This window comes from Phocoena phocoena, chromosome 5 (genome assembly GCF_963924675.1).
Source record: "Phocoena phocoena chromosome 5, mPhoPho1.1, whole genome shotgun sequence".
NCBI classification, from domain to species: domain Eukaryota; kingdom Metazoa; phylum Chordata; class Mammalia; order Artiodactyla; family Phocoenidae; genus Phocoena; species Phocoena phocoena.
In genome coordinates, this window is record NC_089223.1 from 77030705 (window position 1) to 77057373 (window position 26669).

The window sequence follows — 26669 nt, forward strand, 5'->3', positions numbered from 1 at the left end:
CCCCCTTGTTTTGGAGGGGTAGAAACGTTTACAATCCAGTCATGGAATGGTCTGGACTTGGGCTTGATAGAATGTTTTGATCTGTTTTTAATATTGCTGAAATTTGCATTAATTTAAGTACTTCATGGCTGGCAGACCTATTCTGAGGTTCATTCTACCCTATAGATTTTGCAGTAAACACCTTCAGTGTGTTTTGATAGTATAGCTGTTATGGTAGAAAAAAGTTATTCCAAAAACAAATGTTCTAAATTTTATTTTTATCTTGCAGATGTCATTTTGATTAGAAAATGACATTAAGTGGCTAAAATGTTTAGAAACATATGTACATCTAAATATGATCAATCTTTTATAGAACTTAAATGGGAAATTACTTACATATGTACACAGAATATAAGGGCATTAATGAAAAAGGGCGAGATCCCGTATTTATTTCTGATTTTACTTCTTACAGAATAAAGCCTCATTTTTACATGTTTTGAACTTTTGAAAATGTCTTGTTACAGGATAAGGGCATTTGTTTTCATTTTATTTTGTGGAGCAGGAAATTTCATAGTGCTATATAACCTTAGCAGTTTTCAAATACATATTGAAATATATGGACACATGCGGATATAAATCTATTCAACCTCCTTGGGCAAAATCTCCAGAACACAAAGTTTACTGGTTGTAAAACCAAATGATCTATTTAGGAAAAAGGTCAGCAAGTTGTAAAAAACCAAAACGATAAAACAACTCCAGGATGAGGGCGGATAGAAAAACATCATTTTACCTAAGGGGGAGAAACTACCCAAATCACATCCAGAATAAAGCAAGATCTTCTGAAATGCTCTTGACAGATGGGGTTTATGCCAGCTATGTAACTTTCAGCAAACCACTCAAATTCTCCATATCCTCCTATTTTATAGGAAGGGACTGGTAAAAAAAATAATCACCTATCACATCTGAATTCGGCCAGGCACTGAATTTTAAGCTGACAGTTACCTCTTAGAATTGGAAGTAGACAGATAGATAGAAGGAGTTTGAGTCCAAAATCTCCCTTGGTTTGGAACGGCTTGGTTAGTTCAATCTGAAATGAATGGCTATTAACTGTACTCTGGAATCTCCATCTTAATAACCATCAGATACAACTCTAGCATTCTCTTTAATTACTATCTTGTTTCAGGGATGCTCAGAAAGTATTACTCATCTCACTGTTTACAGGAACTCAGCAAACAGGAATAAAAGCAATCATTTGATTCCAATGACCATCTAAAACCTTACTGTTAAAATCATTTCTTCTTCATGTAAAAAAAAAATTCTTCTCCTTTAAAAAAAACATCATTTAGGGCCCCTTCCAGTCTATCAGTCTCTGGTTCTTAAATAATTTCTGACTCTCTTAAAATTTATAGGGAGCTTGAATATTTTGTCTTCACATAGCTTGGCACATTTGTTTGATTTTTTTTTCTCGGCTATTTTCTTCTCTGCATGTTCTCCTCCCTAACTCCTTTCCTCCCCCCTCTGCTCGACCTTCTTCCTTTTCTTTTCTCTTCCTCTTCTTCCTCTTCATTCTCCTCCTCTTCCCCCACACTCCCCAGTCTATACTTCTATTCTCATTCTGAATCATCAGAACTAGCTTTAATGTGTCTATTATGCCAGGCACAGAGCTAAGTGCTTTTCATATATTATCCCAGTAATTCTCACAGGAAGCTTACAAGTCCTATTACTAGCCCCATTTAAAAGGCTCACAGAAAGAAGACACACTGCTATGTAGTAGTGAAATCCAGACACACCTGGCACTTTCAGATTCCAGAGCCAAAAGCCACACAATCCTTTGTGATTGTTAACATCTTGAAAGCTTGTGTAACCCATGCTTCCTCAGCTTCCAAACCAGACTGGGAGAGGGGAAGCAGTGGACAGCTCCAACCATACACTTATTGGTCCTGTGAGTGAATGGACACATGCATGAATGAAAAAGTAATAGCCAGTATGAAACTCTTGATTACCTTGGGGATCTGCTATGAAACACATGGCTTATGCGTTCTCCTTGTGTGCCATTACATTTTGCTACTGCAATTATAGGTTTTACTACATACACAGTGTCCTGGGATCTTAACAGCTGTGAAACCCATACCATGCATCCCCACTATCCCTGACAGCAGTCATATCACAGCTGCTGCTGGGCTGTAAGGTGCCCCAGGTGAATTCACTTAAGCTTCTGCTACTGATCACCATCAATCTCAGTGCTGCTGCTGCTGCCCTCAATGATGCAGACACCATAGGGCTGGTGGTCCTTGCTCCACCAACTTTATAATGGGCTTCAGAATTGCTGCCTTAGTTTTCCCTCTTAAAGAATTTTTAATAGGAGCAGACGCGGGAGTGTGTCAGCATTGGACCCACTGGCTGGAGGCCAGACTCACCACAAACACTGCTCTCTTTAGAAAGCCGTGTGGCTGATAGGGTCTTGGTGCTCCGGCCAGGTGTCAGGCCTGAGCCTCTGAGGGGGGAGAGCCAAGTTCAGGACACTGGTCCACCAGAGACATCCTGGCCCCACATAAAATCAATTGGCGAGAACTCGCCCAGAGATCTCCATCGCAACGCTACAACCCAGCTCCACTCAATGACCAGCAAGCTCCAGTGCTGGAAGCCCTATGCCAAACAACTGGCAAGACAGGAACACAACACCACCCATTAGCAGAGAGGCTGCCTAAAAACATAAGGTCACAGACATCCCAAAACACACCACTGTAAGCAGTCCTGCCCACCAGATAGACAAGATCCAGCCTCATCCACCAGAACACAGGCACTAGTCGCCTCCACCAGGAAGCCTACACAACCCACTGAACAAACCTAAGCCACCGGGGGCAGTCACCAAAAACAACAGGAACTACGAACAAGCAGCCTGTAAAAGGAGACCCCAAACACAGTAAGTCAAGCAAAATGAGAAGACAGAGAAACACGCAGCAGATGCAGGAGCAAGGTAAAAACCCACCAGACCAAACAAATGAAGAGGAAATAGGCAGTCTACCTGAAAAAGAATTCAGAGTAATGATAGTAAAGATGATCCAAAATCTTGGAAATAGAATAGAGAAAATACAAGAAACGTTTAACAAGGACCTAGAAGAACTAAAGAGCAAGCAAACAATGATGGACAACACAATAATTGAAATTAAAAATTCTCTAGAAGGAATCAATAGCAGAATAACTGAGGCAGAAGAATGGATAAGTAACCTGGAAGATAAAATACTGGAAATAACTACTGCAGAGCAGAATAAAGAAAAAAGAATGAAAAGAACTGAGGACAGTCTCAGAGACCTCTGGGACAACATTAAACGCACTAACATTTGAATTATAGGGGTCCCAGAAGAAGACAAGAAAAAGAAAGGGACTTAGAAAATATCTGAAGAAAATATTTGAAGAGGTTATAGTTGAAAAGTTCCCTAATATGGGAAAGGAAATAGTAAATCAAGCCCAGGAAGCACAGAGTGTCCATACAGGATAAATCCAAGGAGAAACATGCCAAGACACATATTAATCAAACTGTCAAAAATTAAATACAAAGAAAGCATATTAAAAGCAGCAAGGGAAAAGCAACAAATAACACACAAGGGAATCCCCATAAGGTTAACAGCTGATCTTTCAGCAGAAACTCTGCAAGCCAGAAGGGAGTGGCAGGACATATTTAAAGTGATGAAAGGGAAAAAACTACAACCAAGGTTACTCTACCCAGCAAGGATCTCATTCAGGTTTGATGGAGAAATTAAAACCTTTACAGACAAGCAAAAGCTAAGAGAATTCAGCATCACCACACCAGCTTTACAACAAATGCTAAAGGAACTTCTCTCAGCAGGAAACACAAGAGAAGGAAAAGACCTACAAACGCAAAACAATTAAGAAAACGGTAATAGGAACATACATATCAATAATTACCTTAAAGGTAAATGGATTAAGTGCTCCAAGCAAAAGACATAGACTGGCTGAATGGATACAAAAACAAGACCCATATATATGCTGTCTACAAGAGACCCACTTCAGACCTAGGGACACATACAGACTGAAAGTGAGGGGAGAGAAAACGATATTCCATGCAAATGGAAATCAAAAGCAAGCTGGAGTAGCAATTCTCATATCAGACAAAATAGACTTTAAAATAAAGACTATTACAAGAGACAAAAAAGGACACTACATAATGATCAAGGGATCAATCCAAGATATAACAATTGTAAATATTTATGCACCCAACAAAGGAGCACCTCAATACATAAAGCAAATGCTAACAGCCATAAAAAGGGAAATCGACAGTAACACAATCATAGTAGGGGACTTTAACACCCCACTTTCACCAATGGACAGATCACCCAAAATGAAAATAAATAAACACAAGCTTTAAATGACAAATTAAACAAGATGGACTTGATTATTTATAGAACATTCCATCCAAAAACAAGAGAATACACTTCTCAAGTGCTCATGGAACATTCTCCAGGATAGATCATATCTTGGGTCATAAAGCAAGCCCTGGTAAATTTAAGAAAATTAAAATAATACCAAGTATCTTTTCCAACCACAATGCTATGAGACTAGATATCAATTACAGGAAAAAATCTGTAAAAAAATACAAACACATGGAGAATAAACAATACGCTATTAAATAACCAAGAGATCTCTGAAGAAATCAAAGAGGAAATTAAAAAAATACCTAGAAAGAAATGACAATGATAACAAAATGACCTAAAACCTATGGGATGCAGCAAAAGCAGTTCTAAGAGGGAAGTCTATAGCAATACAATCCTACCACAAGAAACAAGAAAAATCTCAAATAAACAACCTAACCTTACACCTAAAGCAATTAGAGAAAGGAGAACAAAAACAACCCAAAGTTAGCAGAAGGAAAGAAATCATAAATATCAAATCAGAAATAAATGGAAAAGAAATCAAGGACACAACAGCAAAAATCAATAAAACCAAAAGCTGGTTCTTTGAGAAGATAAACAAAATTGATAAACCATTAGACAGACTCATCAAGAAAAAAAGGAAAAAGGCTCAAATCAACATGATTAGAAATGAAAAAGGAGAAGTAACAACTGACACTGCAGAAATACGAAGGATCATGAGAGATTACTACAAGCAACTCTATGCCAATCAAATGGACAACCTGGAAGAAATGGACAAATTCTTACAAAAGCACATACCTCCTGAGACTGAACCAGGAAGAAATAGAAAATATAAACAGACCAATCACAAGCACTGAAATTGAAACTCTGATTAAAAATCTTCCAACAAACAAAAGCCCAGGACCAGATGGCTTCACAGGCATATTCTATCAAACATTTAGAGAAGAGCTAACTCCTATACTTCTCAAACTCTTCCAAAATATAGCAGAGGGAGGAACACTCCCAAACTCATTCTACAAGGCCACCATCACCCTGATACCAAAACCAGACAAAGATGTCACAAAAAAAGAAAACTACAGGCCAATATCACTGATGAACATAGATGCAAAAATCCTCAGCAAAATACTAGCAAACGGAATCCAACAGCACATTAAAAGGATCATACACTTGATCATACACCATGATCAAGTGGGGTTTATCCCAGGAATGCAAGGATTCTTCAATATACGCAAATCAATGTGATACACCATATTAACAAACTGAAGAATAAAAATCATATGATCAACTCAATAGATGCAGAAAAAGATTTTTACAAAATTCAAGACCCATTTATGATAAAAACCCTCCAGAAAGTAGGCATAGAGGGAACTTACCTCAACATAATAAAGGCCATATATGACAAACCCACAGCCAACATCATCCTCAATGGTGAAAAACTGAAACCATTTCCACTAAGATCAGGAACACGACAAGGTTGCCCACTCTCACCACTATTATTCAACATAATTTTGGAAGTTTTAGCCACAGCAATCAGAGAAGAAAGAGAAATAAAAGGAATCCAAATCAGAAAAGAAAAAGTAATACTGTTACTATTTGCAAATGACATGATACTATACATAGAGAATCCTAAAGATGCCACCAGAAAACTACTAGAACTAATCAATGAATTTAGTGAAGTAGCAAGATACGAAATTAATGCATAGAAATCTCTTGCATTCCTATACACTAACAACAAAAAATCTGAAAGGGAAATTAAGGAAACACTGCCACTTACCACTGCAACAAAAAGAATCAAATACCTAGGAATAAACCTATCTAAGGAGACAAAAGACCTGTATGCAGAAAACTACAAGACACTGATACAAACAGATGGAGAGATATACCATGTTCTTGGATTGGAAGAATTAACATTGTGAAAATGACTACACAACCCAAAGCAATCTATAGATTCAATGCAATCCCTATCAAACTACCAATGGAATTTTTCACAGAAATAGAACAAAAAATTTCACAATTTTTATGGAAGCACAAAAGATCCCAAATAGCCAAAGCAATCTTGAGAAAGAAAAACGGAGCTGGAGGAATCAGGCTCCCTGACTTCAGACTAAATTACTAAGGTACGGTAATCAAGACAGTATGGTACAGGCACAAAAACAGAAATATAGAACAATGGAACAGGATAGAAAGCCCAGAGATAAAGCAATGAACATATGGTCACCTTATCTTTGATAAAGGAGGCAAGAACATACAATGGAGAAAAAACAGCCTCTTCAATAAGTGGTGCTGGGAAAACTGGACAGCTACATGTAGAAGAATGAAATTAGAACACTCCATAACACCATACACAGAAATAAACTCCATGGAGTAAAGATCTAAATGTAAGGCCAGACAGTATAAAACCCTTAGAGGAAAACATAGGCAGAACACTCTATGACATAAATCACAGCAAGATCCTTTTTGACCCACCTCCTAGAGAAATGGAAATAAAAATAAACAAATGGGACCTAATGAAACTTAAAACCTTTTGCACGGCAAAGGAAACCATAAACAAGATGAAAAGCCAGCCCTCAGAATGGGAGAAAATATTTGCAAATGAAGCAACTGACAGGATTAATTTCCAAAATATACAAGCAGCTCATGCAGCTCAATATCAAAAAAACAAACAACACAATCCAAAAATGGGCAGAAGACCTAAATGGACATTTCTCCAAAGAAGACATACAGATTTCCAACAAACACATGAAAGGATGCTCAACATCACTAATCATTAGAGAAATGCAAATCAAAAGCACAATGAGTTATTACCTCACAGCAGTTAGAAGGGCCATCATCAAAACGTCTACAAACAATAAATGCTGGAGAGGGTGTGGAGAAAAGGGAAACTTCTTGCACTGTTAGTGGGAATGTAAATTTATACAGCCACTATGGAGAACAGTATGGAGGTTCCTTAAAAAACTAAATATAGAACTACCATACAACCCAGCAATCCCACTTCTGGGAATATACCCAGAGAAAACCATAATTCAACAAGTCATGTACTACAATGTTCATTGCAGCTCTGTTTACAATAGCCAGGACACAGAAGCAACCTAAGTGTCCATCGACAGATGAATGGATAAAGAAGATGTGGCACATAGATACAATGGAATATTACTCAGCCATAAAAAGAAATGAAATTGAGTTATTTGTAGTGAGGTGGATGGACCTAGAGTCTGTCATACAAAGTGAAGTAAGTCAGAAAGAGAAAAACAAATACCGTATGCTAACACATATATATGAAATTAAAAAAAGTTTCTGATGAACCTAGGGGCAGAACAGGAATAAAGACGCAGCTCTAGAGAATGGACTTGAGGATATGGGGAAGGGGAAGGGTAAGCTGGGACAAAGTGAGAGAGTGGCTTTTCCATATATACACTATCAAATGTCAAATAGATAGCTATTGGGAAGCAGCTGCATAGCACAGGGAGATCAGCTCGGTGCTTTGTGACCACCTAGAGGGGTGGAATAGGGAGGGTGGGAGTGAGGGAGATGCAAGAGGGAAGAGATATGGTGATATATGTATATGTATAGCTGATTCACTTTGTTATAAAGCAGAAACTAACACACCATTGTAAAGCAATTAAACTCCAATAAAGATTATTAAAAAAAATAAGATATGCTCTACATGAAGGTATTTTAAATACCAAGTAATAACATTATGTTACTCAGAAACGTGTAACAAAGAAACTTTCCAGTATCTGGATGGATAAAAAGTCCAGGATGATATAAAATCTATTTTTTAAGTTTGAATTTTTTGTTCTAATGTTTATTATTGCCTAATATTTTAAAGTTCAAGAAATTTGACGCTTTTTCCTCATTTGATCTGAAAGACCTTCTCATCCATTCAGTGGAAATAAACTTTGAACTCATTTAAAAACAATAAAATAAAAAGAATTTGTAAAAGATTTCCTATGAGCCTTGGTTAAGGGATCCACCTAGAGCTACATCAAGCAGAGCCAATGCATCTTTCCAGCGCCCAGAGACCAAGACTGGCCCCATCCTCTCTGCCACCTCACAGAGGCTTTCCTGTCTAGCCAGGCCACATATGTTTAAATGGCTTTTTCCTCTCTTGTATGGGTATTATTTCCAAGGTTTGGGGCCATTTGCCACCTGCTTCCTCTGAATATCTGACTATTGTGTCTCCCATCCCTTTCCATTCTAGTTCCCAGGGACCCAGGCAGCCGGTAGAGGCACGTTAGCCTGCACACCTTTCTACATCATTAGGACACTGAACAACTGCTGAATTTAAAAAACAAAACACAACACTGACCAGGTTCGTTTTTAACAAACCTACATATACATCCAAGTGAATACTGACACACCCTCTTTTCCAACAATGTTGGAAATACTTTTGGAAACTTCTCTTAGAATCACTTTTAAAAATAAATGGAATCAATGAATGGGATACTACCCAAATCAATAGTGAAAAATCCTTATCTTTTGTGGGTAAAGTTGGTTTATGGAGCTAAGTCTAGATAACATGCTGACGGCACATGATACTGGCCCCCATATGTTCCCTGATCTCATTGTCTACCAAGGCTGATGCTCAGCAGAGACACACAGGTGCATCTTACTGGCTGCTGATAGACAGCTTACTGGCTGCTGTTCTGGTTGGTTGGTGCCTGCTATACTGGGGTGCTACATTTTGTGAAAATTGCCGTCTCCATCTGTTCTCCACCGCACTGACCTTGTTGCTCCTTGGGCACCTAAGGCATGCTGTGCCTCAGGACCTTTGCACTTACTGCTTCTTCTCTGCATGCACTTCTTGGCAGAAATGCTTGTCCTCCACGTTATCTCGCTGGCTCCCTTCTTCCCTTCCGTGCATGGCTCTGTTCAAATATCTCATCAGGCAGACCTTCTCTGCCCACTCATTGATGGGAAAGTAATTCTGCCTATTACTCTTTCTCCTTACCTTGCTTCATTTTTCTTCATGGTATGCATCATCCCAAGGAGTTTACAAAGATATTTTAAAGATATTTTAATTTATTTGCTTTTTTCACATGATTCCTCCATGAGAACATGAAACCCATGACAGTAGGGGTGATGTGTATGTTAAATAAACACAGTTATTTAACATAGTTAAATTCTGTATCATCTGGGCTTAGAACAGTGTCTTGCATGTAGAAAGGCCCCAATAAATATTTGTAAAATGACTGTTGTGAATTTCTGATTAAAAACAGGGTCTGACTGTAAAGCAAGAAGGCATGCCTATCCTCCTAGCTCATAAGCTTATTTCTGATGATAATTCTACAAAAGCACTTTTTAAAATGTTTGTAACAACCATGGCCTCTTAAGATATCAACCTTGACAGCTGGAAATAAACATTCTGGCTTAACATAAACAAATAGAATATAAAGTTTCCCAACTGTATCATCATGTCACATATCTTTCCCTCTTCTAATTGAGTGGGCAACAAGATACCACTGGCAGATGAGGGGTTTTTGTTGTTTGTTTGTTTTTAATGACTGCCAGCTAGTTGAGCCAGGCTTGATGTCACCTCTTTAACTAGCTGAGTTGTCAGCATCTGCTAGGTAAGGAGATAATGGAGCTAATAAATAACAACGATAAAAATAAACCTAGTTAACACTTAATGAGGACTTATTATGCGCCAGGCAGGTGATAAGCATTTCACAAGCTTTATCTTTTTTTTTTTTTTTTTTTTTTTGCGTTACGCAGGCCTCTCACTGCTGTGGCCTCTCCCGTTGCGGAGCGCAGGCTCAGCGGCCATGGCTCACGGGCCCAGCCGCTCCACGGCACGTGGGATCTTCCCGGACCGGGGCACGAACCCGTGTCCCCTGCGTCAGCAGGCGGACTCTCAACCACTGCGCCACCAGGGAAGCCCTCACAAGCTTTATCTTATTTAAGCCTCATAAGAATCCTATGATATGTTCAATTTTAGAGAAAATTTCTCTAATTGTAGATTTGCTTAAATAAGTTGCTTAAGGTCACCGAGTCAGAAAATGGCACAGAGCAAGGTCTCAAACTCAAGTGTTTCCAGCTCCAGATTGTGAACCTTTAGGCTCGATTACTCACTAGTCCCTGTGTGTATCCTGTGTTGGATGTACACACATGATGAATCCCATCACACAATTCAGGGTGGAGATGCAACCCCTTCTATCCAGGAGTTTATATTCAACCACCTCACCCAAAGGCCCAACAAGTTTGTCAACCTAAAAGTCTCATCTGTAGGCCTGAAGAAGAGGACGTTTATGCTTATTTCATCCTACTCACACTCTCCAGTTTTAATACTGAACAGGTGGGAAGGGTTTCTAAATCCTGGTGAGATTTCCCACTGACTTGGTTGTCCTCTGCTAAACTTTCGACATTCCAATAATCAACAGTGTTCACTTCTGCAGTACACTGCGGTTTCAGAAGTGCTTCTCCATCCATTATCATGACAAACATCTGAGTCAAGGAGGTCAGAGCATATTATGATCATTTTTCCGACGACAGAGTAATTGTTCACAAAGGTAGGAGGCAGAGCTAGAGCCCACACTTCCTCTTCTTAAAAACAAAACAAAATGGAACTGCTGTGGAGTTTCAAAGAAATGGAGTAATGTAATACTGAAGCTGGAAGAGGTCCCAGAAGCCCTGTGTTTCATCTACCTCATTCTACAGATGAGGAAAAGAGTCCCAGGGAGAACTGCCCAAGGTAGCAGAGGTACTGTCCAAACCAAAAGGAGAAGGCAAAACGTTTCAGTTCATTTCATGCCTCCTAACCACAGGTCGCCTCTAGGACACAAACATTATACTACACGCACACACGAGGCTATTAGAAAATGAGAAAGTTCTCTAGCGAAACGCTCAAATCTCTCCAACTTCTAAATGGCTGGTACGCAAGCCTGACTGCGCATGATTTAAATGGAACACAAAATGAAACTTGCCATAAAGACAACGTTACAGAAAGTGGCAAGGTTCCTAACTGGTCCCCAGAGTCACAGTGCAGCTAGACCATAACATTAGCAGTATTTGATTTCTCATTGTTTTTGTGAGAATTGCACCGGAAGTTAAAACTGCACTGCTGTTGTCTGGTTTCATGGCAGAAATCTCTTCTCATCTCATCCTTCAGTCCCTGCTTTCCTGAGAGGAAGACGCCCTTCTCCGCCAATTTTCCTCTCCCTTGGGCGGCTACAGCAAAAAATCAGGAGCTGTATTCATGGAATGTGGCTTCATGGAAGCTCTAGCCTGGGGGATGGGGTCTGCACGGTTGGGTCTCTACAACCATCCCTGTAGGGACCTAGTCTCGCCCAGAAGAGCAGGGGAGCCATACAGGTATGAGGAGTTTGGGTATATTGCCAGAGAGAGGGTTGGCTCTGCTGGAGGTGAGGGTGGGAGGCAACAGGGACTGCAACTTAGGGGGATGGGTTCTGTGCACTAGAGCTGGTCCTGCAGGAATGCCTGGGAAGGCTGGATCTGTGGGTAGACTGCCCCCATCTCCTCTCCACTTTCATCTCTCTTAATATGACCCTGAATTCAACAAGTCTTTCTTGAGCGCCTACTCTGTATGAGTACTCAATATTAATTATTTTACTGGAACCTAATTACTTAATATTGGCTTAGAGTCAGTTTAAGATTCATGTATTTGGAAGAGTTTTAAGAAAAGAAGAACGCTTTGTTTCTATGTAGGGCTCACTGTGTGTATATGACATTAGAATTTAGTCCTCAGAACTCCGTAAGATATACTGATACAATATAGATGTTTTTAGTTCTGACAGAAAAGGAAGACTGACATTCTAGACCCTGCCCCAGGTCACACAACAGGTAAACATTTGGCAGTACTGAATCTAGGATGCTAGTGATGTGATTCTTGGATGCCGTGGTATCGAATGAAACTCCTGGCCTAGAAACCTGTACTGCCCTGCCCCCATGAGCAGGTGCTGGCAGAGAAGCAACTTACTTACGCATTTTGAGGTCAGCAGAGTGTAAAAAGGAACCCTTCCCTCCCGCTTATACACCCACTAGAGCCGCCTGCAGAGCATGGGTCTGTTCTGCTCCTATCCTAGCAGCAAAAGTGAAACTTTTTTTTTCTTTTTGACACAGTTAAGATAGATTGTAAGTTTCCAAAAGGAAAATGGTAAGGAATGACAAAAGGAAAAGATTAGAAAATAAGAACTGAATCCAAAGAGTAAGTTTCAAATATTTAAAAATCTTGGTAGAAGTACCAAAGCATTTGGCTAACCCCTCGATTTCCTTTCTTTTTTAAATAATCATACAAGGTACATCCAGGATGGCAGGCTGCTGGCTTCCCTCCACCCTGCGGATGCTCAGCATTCTGGCTCTCCTGCCCCAAGAGGGGGAACTAGACTGCCGAAGTACCTAGCTCTTTCCAAGGAGTACCAAACTCAAAGTTCAAAAGCAAAAATTGTTTCTGTTTCAAAATTCTTAGATGCCAGGGCCTTCTCTCTCAATTCCATGCTACTCTGAGATTTATAGGGCAGAATTAGTGAACAGATGAATTAACCCTTTCCAGATTCAAGTTATCATCCATCTACCCCTGGCTGTATTTATGCACTGGTTCACCTAAGAGCTCCATCTCCTCCCTTCTCTTTATGCCTCCTCTCTACTCTCCTCCACCCCAGACTTCAACAGGAATGCCTATGTTATTTCCTCAATATAATGCAGGCTTACAGTAACATTTACAGGCACACAAGAACGATCAACTTACATAAGGGTTGGGGCATTCTACCATAGCAGCCACTTGGAATGAGACAGTTTTCAATCATACGTGAGATTTGTATTGAAATCCTTCCTAGATAAAGATGGCTGCTCATTTTTTTTTTTTTTTTAACAAGAGTGGTCCTTCCCACGTAAATGTGGCCACAACATGCTCTTTGGAACATCTGTGGCAAACCAAACTGTGCATCAAGGCCTAAAAGATTAACAGGAGTTAAAAAAATGACCTATGAACCTTCATGTAGATTTAAAGCAACATTAAAGGGACTCTGTGTGAAAGAAACGATTTTTAGTATAAGATTTTAGTACATCTTACATTAAAAGGAGAAAGTGCTAACTTTTTATTCTCTTTGAATGTCATTTTATTGAAATCTGCTTGCTACGTATGGTTTCAAAAGAGGTTTTTTTTTCCAGATAACTTTTTTGAAAGTAAGTTATAAGGTGTGGCTGCTCTTTTATTTAAAGATGTAACTTATTAACTTAACGCCTCATAATTTGGGCTGAACTTATGTGTTAAACCAACATTTAAAAAATACACTGTTTTACGTCATCCCTTCTAGCTAAAAGCTTACATTATATAGGTGGCATAATTTAGGAACAATGACCCATTTCATGTCACAATTTACAAAAGAGCAGTTATTCAAGTAATTCTCATTCCCTTGTAACCTTACACCTCTTCTTTTCTGTATCGCCTAGGGCTTTCAGCAAATTCTGATCTAGAACGTTTAAGCCCTCCCTATTTTTCAGGCATTGTCTTAGGTGCTTATTTATTTATTTCTCGTGCTAGCCCTGTAAGGTAGTTACCATTGTTATTATTCCGTGAGATGTTACGCAAAAAAACAAACGAGCTTTTTGGTCAACCCAATATTATGCTCAACAGTTTGAGGGGCAATGAAGCTTGAGGAAATTAAATGCTTCACCAAGATTATAACAAATCTCTGGATGCAAATCCAGATGTGCCCCCCAAATTCTTTCACCTTAGCCAGCCCACACTATAGTGCATTTGTTTCATTTTACGCCTTTTACTTATCTATTACTACATAACAGATTAAAACAATCCTCACTCATTTTTCTCTTGGATCTGCAGTTTGGGCGGGGCTTGGTGGGGAGGGGGTTTCTGCTCTATACACCACTGGTCTACCGGGAGGACTCTGCTGGGGGTGGGGGTGCTACCGCTCACTTCTCTTAAGGGATCTTTTCAAGGGTGGCTGGGGTCTAAGGAAGAAGTGTTTCAAAGACAGAAAATGAAGTGACCAATTTCTAAAAGCCTGGCCCAGCCATTTCTTCTGTATCCTACTGGCCAAAACCAGTTAGAGAGCCCAGATTCAAGGAAAGACGTCATAGATTCCACCTATCAAAGGGAGGAGTGCCAAAAAATTGGGGGGCCACGTGACAAAAGCCTCCCACTTTATAAGATTTACTAGTTCGGAGTGATTTCGTTAAATTGTGAAATTCCTATTTTATGAATGCAATCAACCCCCACAAGTTTGCATATACATACCTACCAATGGTAGCTTCTCAGAGGTGGGAAGGTCTGGATCTTTTTACACTTTTCCTGCATATTCCTTTTTCTTTTATTACAGTGGATTCTCTATATAGATTATTTGGGCTTCCGAAGAGAGTGACCCTGGGCTTAAGAGGGAGCTTTTATTTTCATGTCTTCCTTTCAGTGGTCTCAGCAGAGAGACTGCTTCTCATCACCTGCAGCTGGACCAGTTTCCCCGCTGGCCACTCCACTGCAGTAGAGAGGGCTCTCTCTTAGATTTGATACATCTTGGTCTTTCCCTTTTAACAAAACTTGACCAGTTCATGCCTGACTGGGATATCAGATATGACAGTTTGATTCCAATTATTCCAATTGACCTTTGCACACAAACATCCCTCTCACAGCCAGTGTTTGCATTGATAGTTTTGGCAGCTGTGTTGGTCCTGCCTCCTAGATGGATGAGTCTAAAAAATAAAGGCAGCAGCATGTGTCCCTTACTTCCTTTGTAACTCTCCACACCAATCAGTTAGGAGTTTGGTGTATACAACGCCTATCTAACCAATGGTGCAGCTGATGCTTAGAATAAAACCTAAAGAAAATATATTCAGGGGCAAGAATCTCTGTGAATGATACTATACATAATGGGTCAGATTCAGCATTATGAGGGATACCCTTTCAATTTTGTGATTTCATTTCTGAGTTAGATTCTGCAATCACTCTTGGAATAAGACACCTGACATCTAGGCTTTGCTCTCTGTTTTGAGTGTACCCCCATGGCAAAGTCTTTGAAATATTCTGGATTGGAAATGAGATTTCAAGGAAGTATTTAATTGGGAGTGGGTATTATTCCCTTTGAATTGCATCCAAAGCTGCAGTTTTTTAACCTTTCAGTAACTTAGTATCACACAAATCTTTTTCTAATTATACAACAGCCAACATACGTTAATTTGTAGAAGGAATTCTGTTTAATTACAGCAAAAAATGATGGAAACTAAGCTCTGAAGAAGTTATACAAAGGAATCTTTAAGTTAATATCATTTTCTTTTAGATTGTACACAACTCAGCACCTATGAATCCTTGTGAGCCATCTACAAGTTTTACTTTTATTTAAATCACCCGACCATGAAGAACAAGACTTAAAAGAATTTCCTGAGTTGAAAAGAACTGTCCGCTTACTTTATCAAACTCGACTGCTTTGTAGATGAGTGCCTGTTACTCTGTAGGAATTCTATCATTTGCCATCTTTGTGAGTTTGTACTTTTTAGTTGTCTATTGCAGCATATCAATGTACCCCAAAACCTAGTGGTTTAAGACAAATTATTTCTAGAGAGATAAAGTGACTTTTCCTAAAGCCCTGCTAAGCACTTATCTTACAAAAGTATTCTGATACGGATATTTGCATGTAATTTCTGCTTTTATATATAAGGTATGTAACACCCTATAGCTCACTGTCTCCTCTTCTTTGTATTAAGATATTTCACTGGGATATAATTTGGGGTATGTCAAACTAGATGATCTGATTTAAATGATCCTGGGTGACTGAAGGCTTCCACCGTGTACAAATGCTAAAATCGAAATAAGTGAATATTCGTGCTAGGGAAGAGAAGCCCTTCTGGAGCGGAAGACTCCTGGACTCTCTTTACTGCCCCGCTTACCCTCTCCAGAATCGGGTGGGAAGTTAAAGGTTGACTTGTTTGACTGGAAAATGTGGGAAGAATAAACCAGGCAAGCTCCACCCACCTGCTCACCCCTCTCTCTGGGGAAGCGACCCATCTGTCCACAGAGAGCGTGGCTGTGCTCCCCGCTCCAGACTCCTGTTCTATGGAGCAGACCCTCCGTCCCTCACCCTCCCCAGCCCCACTGCCAGTGTGGGGGCAGAAGACTGTCTCATTCCGATGTTTAGTGCTAGGAAGCACAAAAGCATCCTCTGGTGTTACCTTTGTCAGCAAAAATGGTGATAATTTGATCTCCTATCTGCAAACTCTTTGGTCTTTTTTCCCTCCGTTCAGAATTTGGGGGGATCTAGAAGGGTACCGTTTACAGAGTCACTGTCAAGCCTCAACAACTCATCATCAACGCAACAGCAACTGTTATGATTAGTAACACTTGTTGAGCACTCGCTTTGTGTCAGGCTATCAGTTTACTACATTTTCATGTATTATCTCATTTAATTTAATTACGACAAAGCCAAGCCAAAGAAACCACACGATATAACTGGAACTTTCAGTAGCTTTCATAGTTGGCCACCATGAAATCCTCCCCTCCCTGCATGCACATGCCTCACCCCACATCACGAGATGGCGCCTCCTTCCCCTCCCTTTGACTCTAGGCTCACCTTAATGACTCACATAGATAGGACGCAGGGGCAGGGAAAGTGACATTTTGGGACTTCGGAGCCCAGGCCTGAAGAGGCCCATCTCTTCATTGTAGGGCCAATCCCCTACAATGAATCCTGAATGATGAGAATAAGCTGGAGCGAGGGAGCCCTCATGGAGGAGCACAGAGGAGCCAGACACAGGAGTGAGAAATATGTAAACCAGTAAATCACTGGTTTAAGTCACTGCGTTTTGGGGCAAGTTGATACACAGCAACAGACAACTGAAACAAAATACAAACTTGCAGACGCCCTTTAAAATGGCAAATGCGGGCTTCCCTGGTGGCGCAGTGGTTGGGAGTCCGCCTGCCGATGCAGGGGACGCGGGTTCGTGCCCCGGTCCGGGAAGATCCCACGTGCTGCGGAGCGGCTGGGCCCATGAGCCATGGCCGCTGGGCCTGCGCGTCCGGAGCCTGTGCTCCGCAACGGGAGAGGCCACGGCAGTGAGAGGCCCGCATACCGCAAAAAAAAAAAAAAAAAAAAAAGGCAAATGCACCATTGTTATGGTGTAACAAGAATTTTTAAAGATCAGTAGATGATTTATTAAACCATAAAGCCATGATCTATTTGGACACAGAGTACCTATATGGTCCAAGTCACGCTTTCTTTTTTTGTTGTTGTTTTGTTTTTTGTGGTACGCGGGCCCCTAACTGTTGTGGCCTCTCCCGTTGTGGAGCACAGGCTCCGGACACGCAGGCTCAGCGGTCATGGCTCACGGGCCCAGCCGCTCCGCAGCACGTGGGATCCTCCCGGACAGGGGCACGAACCCGTGTCCCCTGCATCGGCAGGCAGACTCTCAACCACTGCGCCACCAGGGAAGCCCCAAGTCACGCTTTCTTAAATGTCATTCTAAATGAGCCACTTTCAAGGAACAAACGATACCATCACCTCAAGACATCAGCGCCACTCTTATTCAAAAGGATAAAAGCTCTTCGTTGAATAATCAAGGTGATCCCTCTCTATTCCCTGTAGAGATCTCGCCATCTCTTTGCCTCATATTCCATTACCGTAGAGAACAGTTTCTACACCCTGGCTCTCCACTCCTTCCTCTGGGGGGCCCTCCCAACCCCGCATCCTCGGCCCCAAGCTGGCGTACTCACCCTCATTGTCTCTTTAACGCTCTGCTCATATTTTAGCTCAGTGCCCATCACATATAATTTATGATTCACGTAAACTCTGTGAGAGCAGAGACCCGGCCTGTTTTGTTACTGTTGTATTCTAAGCACCAGAACAGCACCCATATGGAGTGGGTGCTTCACTCATTCGCTTGTTAGTTGTTGAATAAGCGAATGAGTGAATATGCCTTCCCTCCCAGCCCGGGCCAGATACTGTTGCTTGGGGTTGAACATCCGATAGCACTTCTTTCACTCTCTCCCTTGTGATGGAGGGGCTGGAAGCCTGGAGGGTCCTAGTCGTACTTGTGGCCAGGGTCCGAATGCAATCCCCTTCTGCCAGATGGACAATCTGTGTGAGATCTGGAGGGCAAGGGGAACCAGGGAGATTCTTCTGCCACCAGCTGTGGTTGACACTCGGGTTCAGCGCGTGCTTGTAGAAGCCAGCCAGCTACCCAGTCCCCAGCGGCAGCTGTGATCCTGGCAGTGGCTTCTACATTTTCCTGCCCTCTGGATGACAGCTTTGGCAATGGGACCTAAATGCCTATTGGTGCCCCTGACTTTCACTCCTTCAACCCTTACACTGTTTTCTACAGTATCTGGAACGGCTTTTATTTTTACTACTGAGTTCTGATAGCTTCACAGATGGCATTCCCTTGAGGGCATGAAATGCCTTGTTCCTCTCCGCATATCCATACCTGCAGTGTCTGGATCACAGTGGAAACTAATAAAGATGATAAGGATAATAATAGCAAACAATGTTTAATAAGTGTCCAGCACTGTTCTAAGTGCTTTATGTCTATTAGCTTATTTAATCTACTCAATAACCCTGTGAGGCAGGTACTACTGTCTTCTTTTAGAGATTATGAAACTGAGAACAAATAAGTTAAACAACTTGCTTAAGAAATCACTGCATTACACGGTGGACTGAGGAGTCCTCAAACCTGGCTAGTTTAGCTCTCAAGTCTGTGCTTGTATCTAGTATTCTCTCCTGCCTGAATAATGTTTGCTGAAGACCCAACCACTAAAATTTTATAATTCATTTATTATAAATGTCCTGTGTGCATTTATCATAAAAGAGCCGTTCACGATATTTTCCTTTAAGACTCTCAACCTTGAAAGATATTCTTGCAGCATCAGAAGAGTATATATATATGCTTCTTGGGCTTAACTATTTTTTCTAGTGACTCATAAAAACAATGAAAAAATAAGGAGCCTGGATATTAGCATTGTAGGGAAGGTAAGAAGAACCATGGTAAAGAATATTCATAGGTTTCTTGTGAATTTCTTGACGCACATCGTTCTGCCTCTTGTCTGGGAGCACAAGCTAAAGCCAATGGCCATTGGATGCAGCAACTGTAGGGATTATCTCTTTCTTGTTACTGCGGCTTCTGCCAATTGGAGAATAAGCTTTCCCACCAAGACTCCAAAGGAATGGAGAAGAGAGTCAGGGAAGATGCAAAGACGCGTAAAGTAAAAAGTCTAAGTGGGAAAGGACTCAGCATCCAATCATTAACATTGTAGACAAAAGTGCACAATCTTCAAAGATGACCAGTGCATAAATCTGTGTGTGGGGGGTTGGTGAGGGGATGGGAAACAAACAAAAGAGGCATTGGAGGTATCTTTCTCTCCACTCCAGATGTCTCCCGACACACAGAGGGATCTACTAGTAGCCGTGGACAGGGCCGGCACTTATTCCTCAGGGGACAAGTGTCTTTATCTGATGGATGCATTTGGAAGGAAAATCTGAGCACAAACAGCCCAGCCCCTTCTTTCTCTCTTGTAAGTAAACCTGTCATTCTTCTCAGCTCCTCTGTATCTTAAATTTTAGAGGGCTCAACTCTGTCCATGGGGACGGGTCTGGACTTTGTCCACTGCTGATAGTGATGGGGAGGGTAAGTCTGTGCAGTTCTGAGGTTCAGTACTGGGAAACCCACTTGTCTCAAGTTAAAAGCCACATTCCCCAGTAAAGAGCCACAGCCCTTACCTGCAATTACAAAATCCCCCCAGTGTTGAAAACAATTTTTTTCCCCAATTCATATGGCAGCAAAACCTGAAGTGACCTCAGTCGATGGTGGCAAAACCTGACCTTGATGGACATGACGCCACTTACAGTCCTTATTACCCCACTTAGAGCTATGTGTCCAATACAACAGCCAATAGTCACGTGAGTCTATTTAAATTTAAGTCAATTACTGTGAAGTATTAAAAATTCAAATTCTTAGTCATACTAGCCACATTTCAAAAGCTCAACAGCCATATGTAAATAGTGCTCTCACACAAAATAATGCAGATAAAGACCCTCAGCATTGCAGAAAGTTCTACAGTACAGCACTTAGTCATGTTTTCTTATAAACATATTCATATCTGGTTATCAGATATTAATAATAATAAACAGCATATGCACCATTTTCCCCCTAAATCTAAAAAAATGTGGAATTGCAAAATCGCATCTGGCCCACAGGACCACAGATAAGGAGTACTGGCCTGCTTCAGCTTTTATTAGTTATAAAGGCAATATTTGGTCTTTTTTCAGGTTTAGACTTTACCTGTTATGGACTGAAGGACTGTATCCTCCCAAATTCACATGTTGAAGTCCTAACCCCCCACAGTGTGATGGTATTTTGGGGTGAAGCCTTTGGGAGATAATGGTTTAGATGAGGTCATGAGGGTAGGGTTCCATGATGGGACTACTGTCCTTAGAAGAAGAGACACAAGAGTTCTCTCTCCCCCATACGAGGATGAGGCAGGGACTGGAGTGATAAAGCCACAAGCCCACAGACGTCAAGGACTGGCATCAAAGTAGGAAGAGGCAGAGAAAGTTTCTTCCCTAGAGCGTTCAGTGGGAGCACAGCCCTGCCAACACCTTGATTTCAGGCTCTAGACTCCAGAATCGTAAGACTATAGATTTCTGTTGTTTAAAGCCCAATCTATGGTAATTTGTTATGGCAACCCTAGGAAATTAAGACAGATTTTGGTACCAAGAAGTGGGTTGCTGCTCTAACAAATATCTAAGAATGTAGAAACAGCTCTGGAACTGGCTAGAGGCTAGAAGAGTTTTGAGGTGTGTGCTAGAAAAAGCCAAGCATGCCATGAAGGGACCGTTAAAGGAGACTCTGGTAAGAGCACAGAAAGAAAAGAGGAGAGCTGGAGAGATGGCTTCTCAGAGAATACATAAACAATCATGACCAGATTACCGACGACAAAGGCCTTCTGGTGACTCTCAGAAATGAGAAACATGTTATTGGACAATGGAGAAAAAGTGACTTATAAAGTAGCAAAGAACTGGCTGAACAGTGTTTTGTGGAAGGTAGAATTTAGAACCAATGAAACTGGATGTTCAGCGAAGGAGATTTCTAAGAAAGTATTGCAGGATTGGCTTGGTTTCTCCTAACTCTTTATAGTAAAATGAGAAAGAGATGAATTGAAGTAATAACTGTTAAGCAAAAAGGAACCAGAACTTGATGATCTTGAAAGTTCTCTGCCTATCCGTATTGCAAAAAACATTGTTCTGAAAAGAACAGTAAGGGTGTGGTCACACAACCATTTGGTAAAGAAATGAGTATATGTGTGAAGCATGGACCGTCCCCCCTTAACCCCCCTGCCCAGCAGAAACATGGCCAGTGTGAACTGGAGGAGACAGGTTGACAAAAAGGAAGGCTGTCAGACCTCTTAGGCCCTATAGGACTGGAAACGCAGGGCTACTGCCTGTGAACATGTGTTCTTCTTGAAGACAAAGGAAGAATGACCCCAAAGATTCAGAGGTCATCAGGGCTGCCTCCTTAGTTTCAAAGTTGGGGGAGGCATCACCTGGGCTTCAACAGGGGAGGTGGCCTCTGCCTAAAGATTTGGGGGCAGGGCCTCCTGGAGCCTGGGTGGGTGATTCCCTCCCGGCAGAGCCATAAAGATGAGACTGCCACCCCAGCACGTCCAGAAGGCAAAGCATCACATCAAAAAGGATTATTCTAGAGCCTTAAAACCTAATGGCATTTGCCTTGTCAGGTTTCAGATTTGCTTGGAACCCTTCATCCTTTTCTTCCTTCCAATTTTCCCAGTTTTCTCATTCCTTTCGGAATGGAAAACTTTATCCTACGCCTGTCCCCTCATGGTATCTTGGAAGCCTATAACTTATCTAACAGCTTCACAGCTGGAGGGGAATTTCGCTTCACGATGAGTCCTATCTGGAGTCTCACCCACATATTATTTAGTTGAGACTTTGGGCTTCAGACTTGAGAGTTGATACTACAACAAGACAAGGCTTTTGCAGTTGTTGGGATGCAATAAGTGTATTTGGCATGCCAGGAGGACATGAATTTTGAGGGAGGGTCAGGGGCAGAATGTTATGGATTGAGTGTTTGCCCCCCCGCCCCAGTTCATATGTTGAAGCCCTAACTCCCAATGTGATCATATTTGGAGGTGGGGCCTTTGGGAGGTAATCAGGTTTAGATGAGATGATGAAAGTCGAGTCCCCAATATGAGATGTGTCCTTATAAGGAAAGGAGCCTTGGGTAAGAAATGAAGCAAAGAAGAGGAATACTATTTAACAGGCCCCTCCAATTTCAGTCACAGGGAGAGAACTGTGCAGGCTCCTCTCCTCTGCATATTCACGGACAATTCAATTCAGGCTAATCACAGTGGAGAAATTTATATGTGCTTTAGAACCACTGTTCCAAGGAGGTATAAGTGCCATTCTGGCAGAGAGACAGTGGTTAAATGACTGGAAAAATTCCAAGGATTAATAAAGATGCCACAGATGGGACTGCTACGTTGGTGGGAGGTGGGACTAGATGAAGTCCAAGGTCCGTCCACGCAAGAGAACGGGGGACAGTTACTCCTCTCCCACACTGGTTCTTCTCGAGTGTCTATCACACAGTGGGGACAGGTCTGATGCAGATATGCTTTTGAATAGGAATGTGTCCTTCAGAGTTCAGAAAATCCTGCCATTTCCTTGAATGCTCCTATGGCTACCTTTTCATGGGGGTAAAGTGGGTCAGGGCAGCTATGGTTCCTTCCTGCTACTCAGCTTCTTGTGGCTGTCAGGCTTCAAGAGGAAGGCCAGCATTTTTGACTACAGCCAGCTGATTTTCTTGACCATATAGGTGTAAGACATTTACAGAAATCAGGCATGGACCTAAGTACCAAGAGAGATGTTTTGAGGCCCCTACAGGCTCCAGCTTGTTTCATTCTGCTAGATGAGTTCAGGCAACTAGCTTAACCTGGTGCCTCAGTTTTCTCCTCTGTAAAATAGGGAGAACACCCTCTGGTCTACCATCCTCACAGGGTTTGAGAACGAAAACCGAACTATTGACTGAGCTAACTTATGTTCTAAAAACATGTATTATCCTAATTACTGATAGGGAAATTTCATACAAGCTTTGTAAAGCAATCTAAGGGAGATCCTTTCTGGATTCTTAAAAGTACTGCTATGAGTTCAACACAGAGAAGCTTTTATTTAGAGCATAAACTGCATTCCCGCTTGTAAAGAAAAGCATGAGATAAAATTCTTTGTCTTAATTTGACAGCGGAGAGGCTCTTGAGTATTGGCCAACAATCTAATACGGGATCGCACCAAAACACAACCATTTGCTTCCTGAGTCATATCCATAAAGATCTGGTGGGAAAGTGCTGTCTCTGACAGAGCATTTACGGAGATCGCAAAGCTTCATGTTCAGGCTCTTAAAAAAAATACCCATCTCTGTCTTTTCTATTTAATATACCCTTGGCTCTCCATTTGGGATAAAAGTTGAAGTCCTGCTCCTATTGCAATTTCTCAGGTAAGAGTCACATTTCTGGGCTTTTAAGATCAATGTTCAAGCTGCCCAGCTCAGTGACCAGAAGGCATGATTCACCCCCTCTCTTGTCTGCTGTCCTAATGTTAATACACGCTGAAGCTTCTACTGTATTTCAAGAAATGGGAAAACTTATAGAATCACATGTACTGGCTTAAGAAAAATGACATTAATCTTGAATATTAATTCAATATTAAGCTAACTTGATATAAATCCATTATCACTGATTTTTATCCTAGAAATTACAAATGTAAAGAAAAATAAACTACTAATGATATTAGCAGACTTTTCACTGTATTTCAAAACAACTTGTTTAAAGAAAAGTGTTACTTAACTGGTTTTACATCAGCACACTTAACACTTCTTATGAGGTTTTTTTTTTAAGCTCAGGAAAATTAAATTCTCTCAAATACTGCTGTTTTATCAATATTTTTAAAAACAACACCGAAAACTTAAGTTGCAAACTTCCTTAGGTCCTTCAACATGCTGCACAGCCCCACAGTTTTCTTTATCCAGATTTAAGTAAAAAATCCTGTAAGACATAGTTCAGATGAAAGGAATTTTAAAGAATGTACTGCAGCTTTCAAAAAGCCTCCTTAATTACTAAGTGCTGTGAAACCAAGTTGTAAATTGATAAGAGGACAGTCATACCCTCCCTCAAAAGTGTACAGCCCTTCTAATACTAATCACTGTGGGTTATCTATTTGATTCTTTTCCCAATCCCTTTGTCATAAGGTGAACTGTACCTGAAATTTCTGCTACCGTTTTATGAAACAGTAATTTTTTTAGAAAGCTATTTTTTTATAGGTCCTCTGAATGCTTTTTACAGGCAACCAGAACCTTGGGTTTTGCAATGATGATTCTATCCATATGACTGTTAACTTTCTTTTTTTCCTTTACTTCTTTGTCAGAACCAAGGCTTGTTAGAGTGTAGCAAGTTTCCCATCTCACACGCCTATTTCAGTCTCCTATAAACTCATCTTAGGGCCAAACGCTTATTTTTCTGGGAAAGAGCAACTCTTACAGCTTTATCCAAGCCAAGTCAAATGCATCCTACTTTTTCTTCACTTACTGGGAATGAAAGTTAACGTTCAGGACTGTGAATTGATAGGCAGTGATGAGAGAAAACTGACTACCCGGAGCTCAGCCGCTGTGATTTGTGAATGCAATAAATCAACAAGTTTTCATTTAGCAGCTACCAGGGCCCCAGCCTTTAGCTGGAACACGACTGAGAAGGCCAAGTTCTAGACCGGGGCGATCTAGCCCAAGACCCAACTGTAGAGATGAACTCATCCTGAACGCTTCACCTGGAAACCAGCGTCAGCCTGCTTCGGGACCGCACAGCGCGTTTCCCCTCGATCTCTGCGGATCTTGGGTTCACAAGAGTCTCCTTAGCTCCCCAAGACAAAGGGTCCCACTAGCACACCGGCAAGAGGCAAGCCTCGCGGAACCCCATGCTCTCACTTCGCCTCGGCCTGAATAAGTGGCAGAGGAGGGAGCCCCCATTCAGGAATCTGCCGCGGAGCCGAGAGAGCGAGAGGACGTATTATTTGCGTTTCACGATAACCTCGGAGAAGAAACCGCTAAAGGAAAGAAAAACGGGGTGGGGGTGGGGAGTGGCAGGATGAAGCTTCCAGAAGCGTCTGTTAATACCTCGGACATTTCTTAGACCAAGGGAAAAGAACCCAGGGGGCGAGAAATAGGTGTCCCAGGGGAAGTCAGCAGGCAGAAGGAATGAGCGAGGGAAGAAGAAAAGTGATTCAAATTAAAGTCCCAAGCGCTCAGGACAGCCTCGGTATTAGCTAGAGAAAGGGAACGCCGGGGACGCACGGCGCGCCCGGCTGTGCCATGGCACTCTCTCTGGCTCCGCCGCGTAGACGTATAGAAGGACAGACGGACAAGCGCAAGCAAAGGACTTACCTTCAGGGTTGGCGCTGATGAAGACCCGGACGCTGCGGCCGGCTGGCATCAGGTGAGAAGGCAGGGCGGTGAGGTTCCCAGAGAAAGCCGCCCGCCGGAGCGCAGAGTCCCGGGGACAGGGCAGCTTGGTGCCCGCGCCGGCCGGCCACATTGCCTTCAGGGAGGAAGAGCCGCCGACTCCTGCTTCTCGGGTTCCTGCCCGCGGCTCCGCGGAACGGCTAGGTCGATCCCCGCAGGCGGCGCGGCTCAGAGCCGCTCCGAGCCCGAGGCGACGCGGGCGAGCTCACTGGCACACACCAAAGGCCGGCGGAGAGCGGCCGTACGGGCCCTCGGGCCCCTCTCACCGCCGCCTCTGCCCCTCTGGGCGTCAGCCTTCGCTTGTTGCCAGGGCTCAGCGCAGTAGCGGGCGAGAGCGGGAGGTCAGCGTGCCGGCGGCTACGGGCGCGGCGCCTCTTTGCGCCAGGAAGCCGAGCCCATGGCCATGTCCCCGCCCGCGCCCGCCGCTAGAGGAGGGGGCGGTCAACGGGGCCCGGACAGAGAGGGCAAGTGGAGCGGACCAAACTTTATCTACAAAAGGCGTCCGGAGTTTATCGCCAGCCGCCTCCCGTGGGGCACAGGAATATCCCGCCACTTAAATTAAGAGCGGTTCTGTTGCGGGGGGCCTCGGGCTGCCAGGGGTCTCCCTGGCTTCTCTGAGGGCGAGCCCGGGCGCTCCTGGCTGCCTCTTCGGTGGATGACCAGAAAGAAATTAGCCCGAGATTTCTGCTACTCCTCCTCCAACTCTACTAAGGGTCAAACAAGCCCTGAGCATTTTCCAAAACGCTCGCATCCCGGCGTCTGCGCGTTTTTTTTGCCTAAGTGCTGGGAATTCCGCCTCAAAGTTAGACGCACCACGGAGCCCGGACT

The 26669-nt window shown here is 42.4% G+C and overlaps 1 protein-coding gene across 1 annotated transcript in view; it reads right to left on the reverse strand.

Moving 5' to 3' along the window:
* The window catches only part of NWD2 (NACHT and WD repeat domain containing 2), a 199251-nt gene extending 173337 nt beyond the window's left edge, over positions 1-25914 (reverse strand). Inside the window, exon 1 of the mRNA XM_065878292.1 lies at positions 25764-25914. Within this exon, the coding sequence (XP_065734364.1) occupies positions 25764-25914 (151 nt within the window). The remainder of the gene's footprint in view (positions 1-25763) is intronic.
* Between the last annotated feature and the right edge of the window lie 755 nt (positions 25915-26669).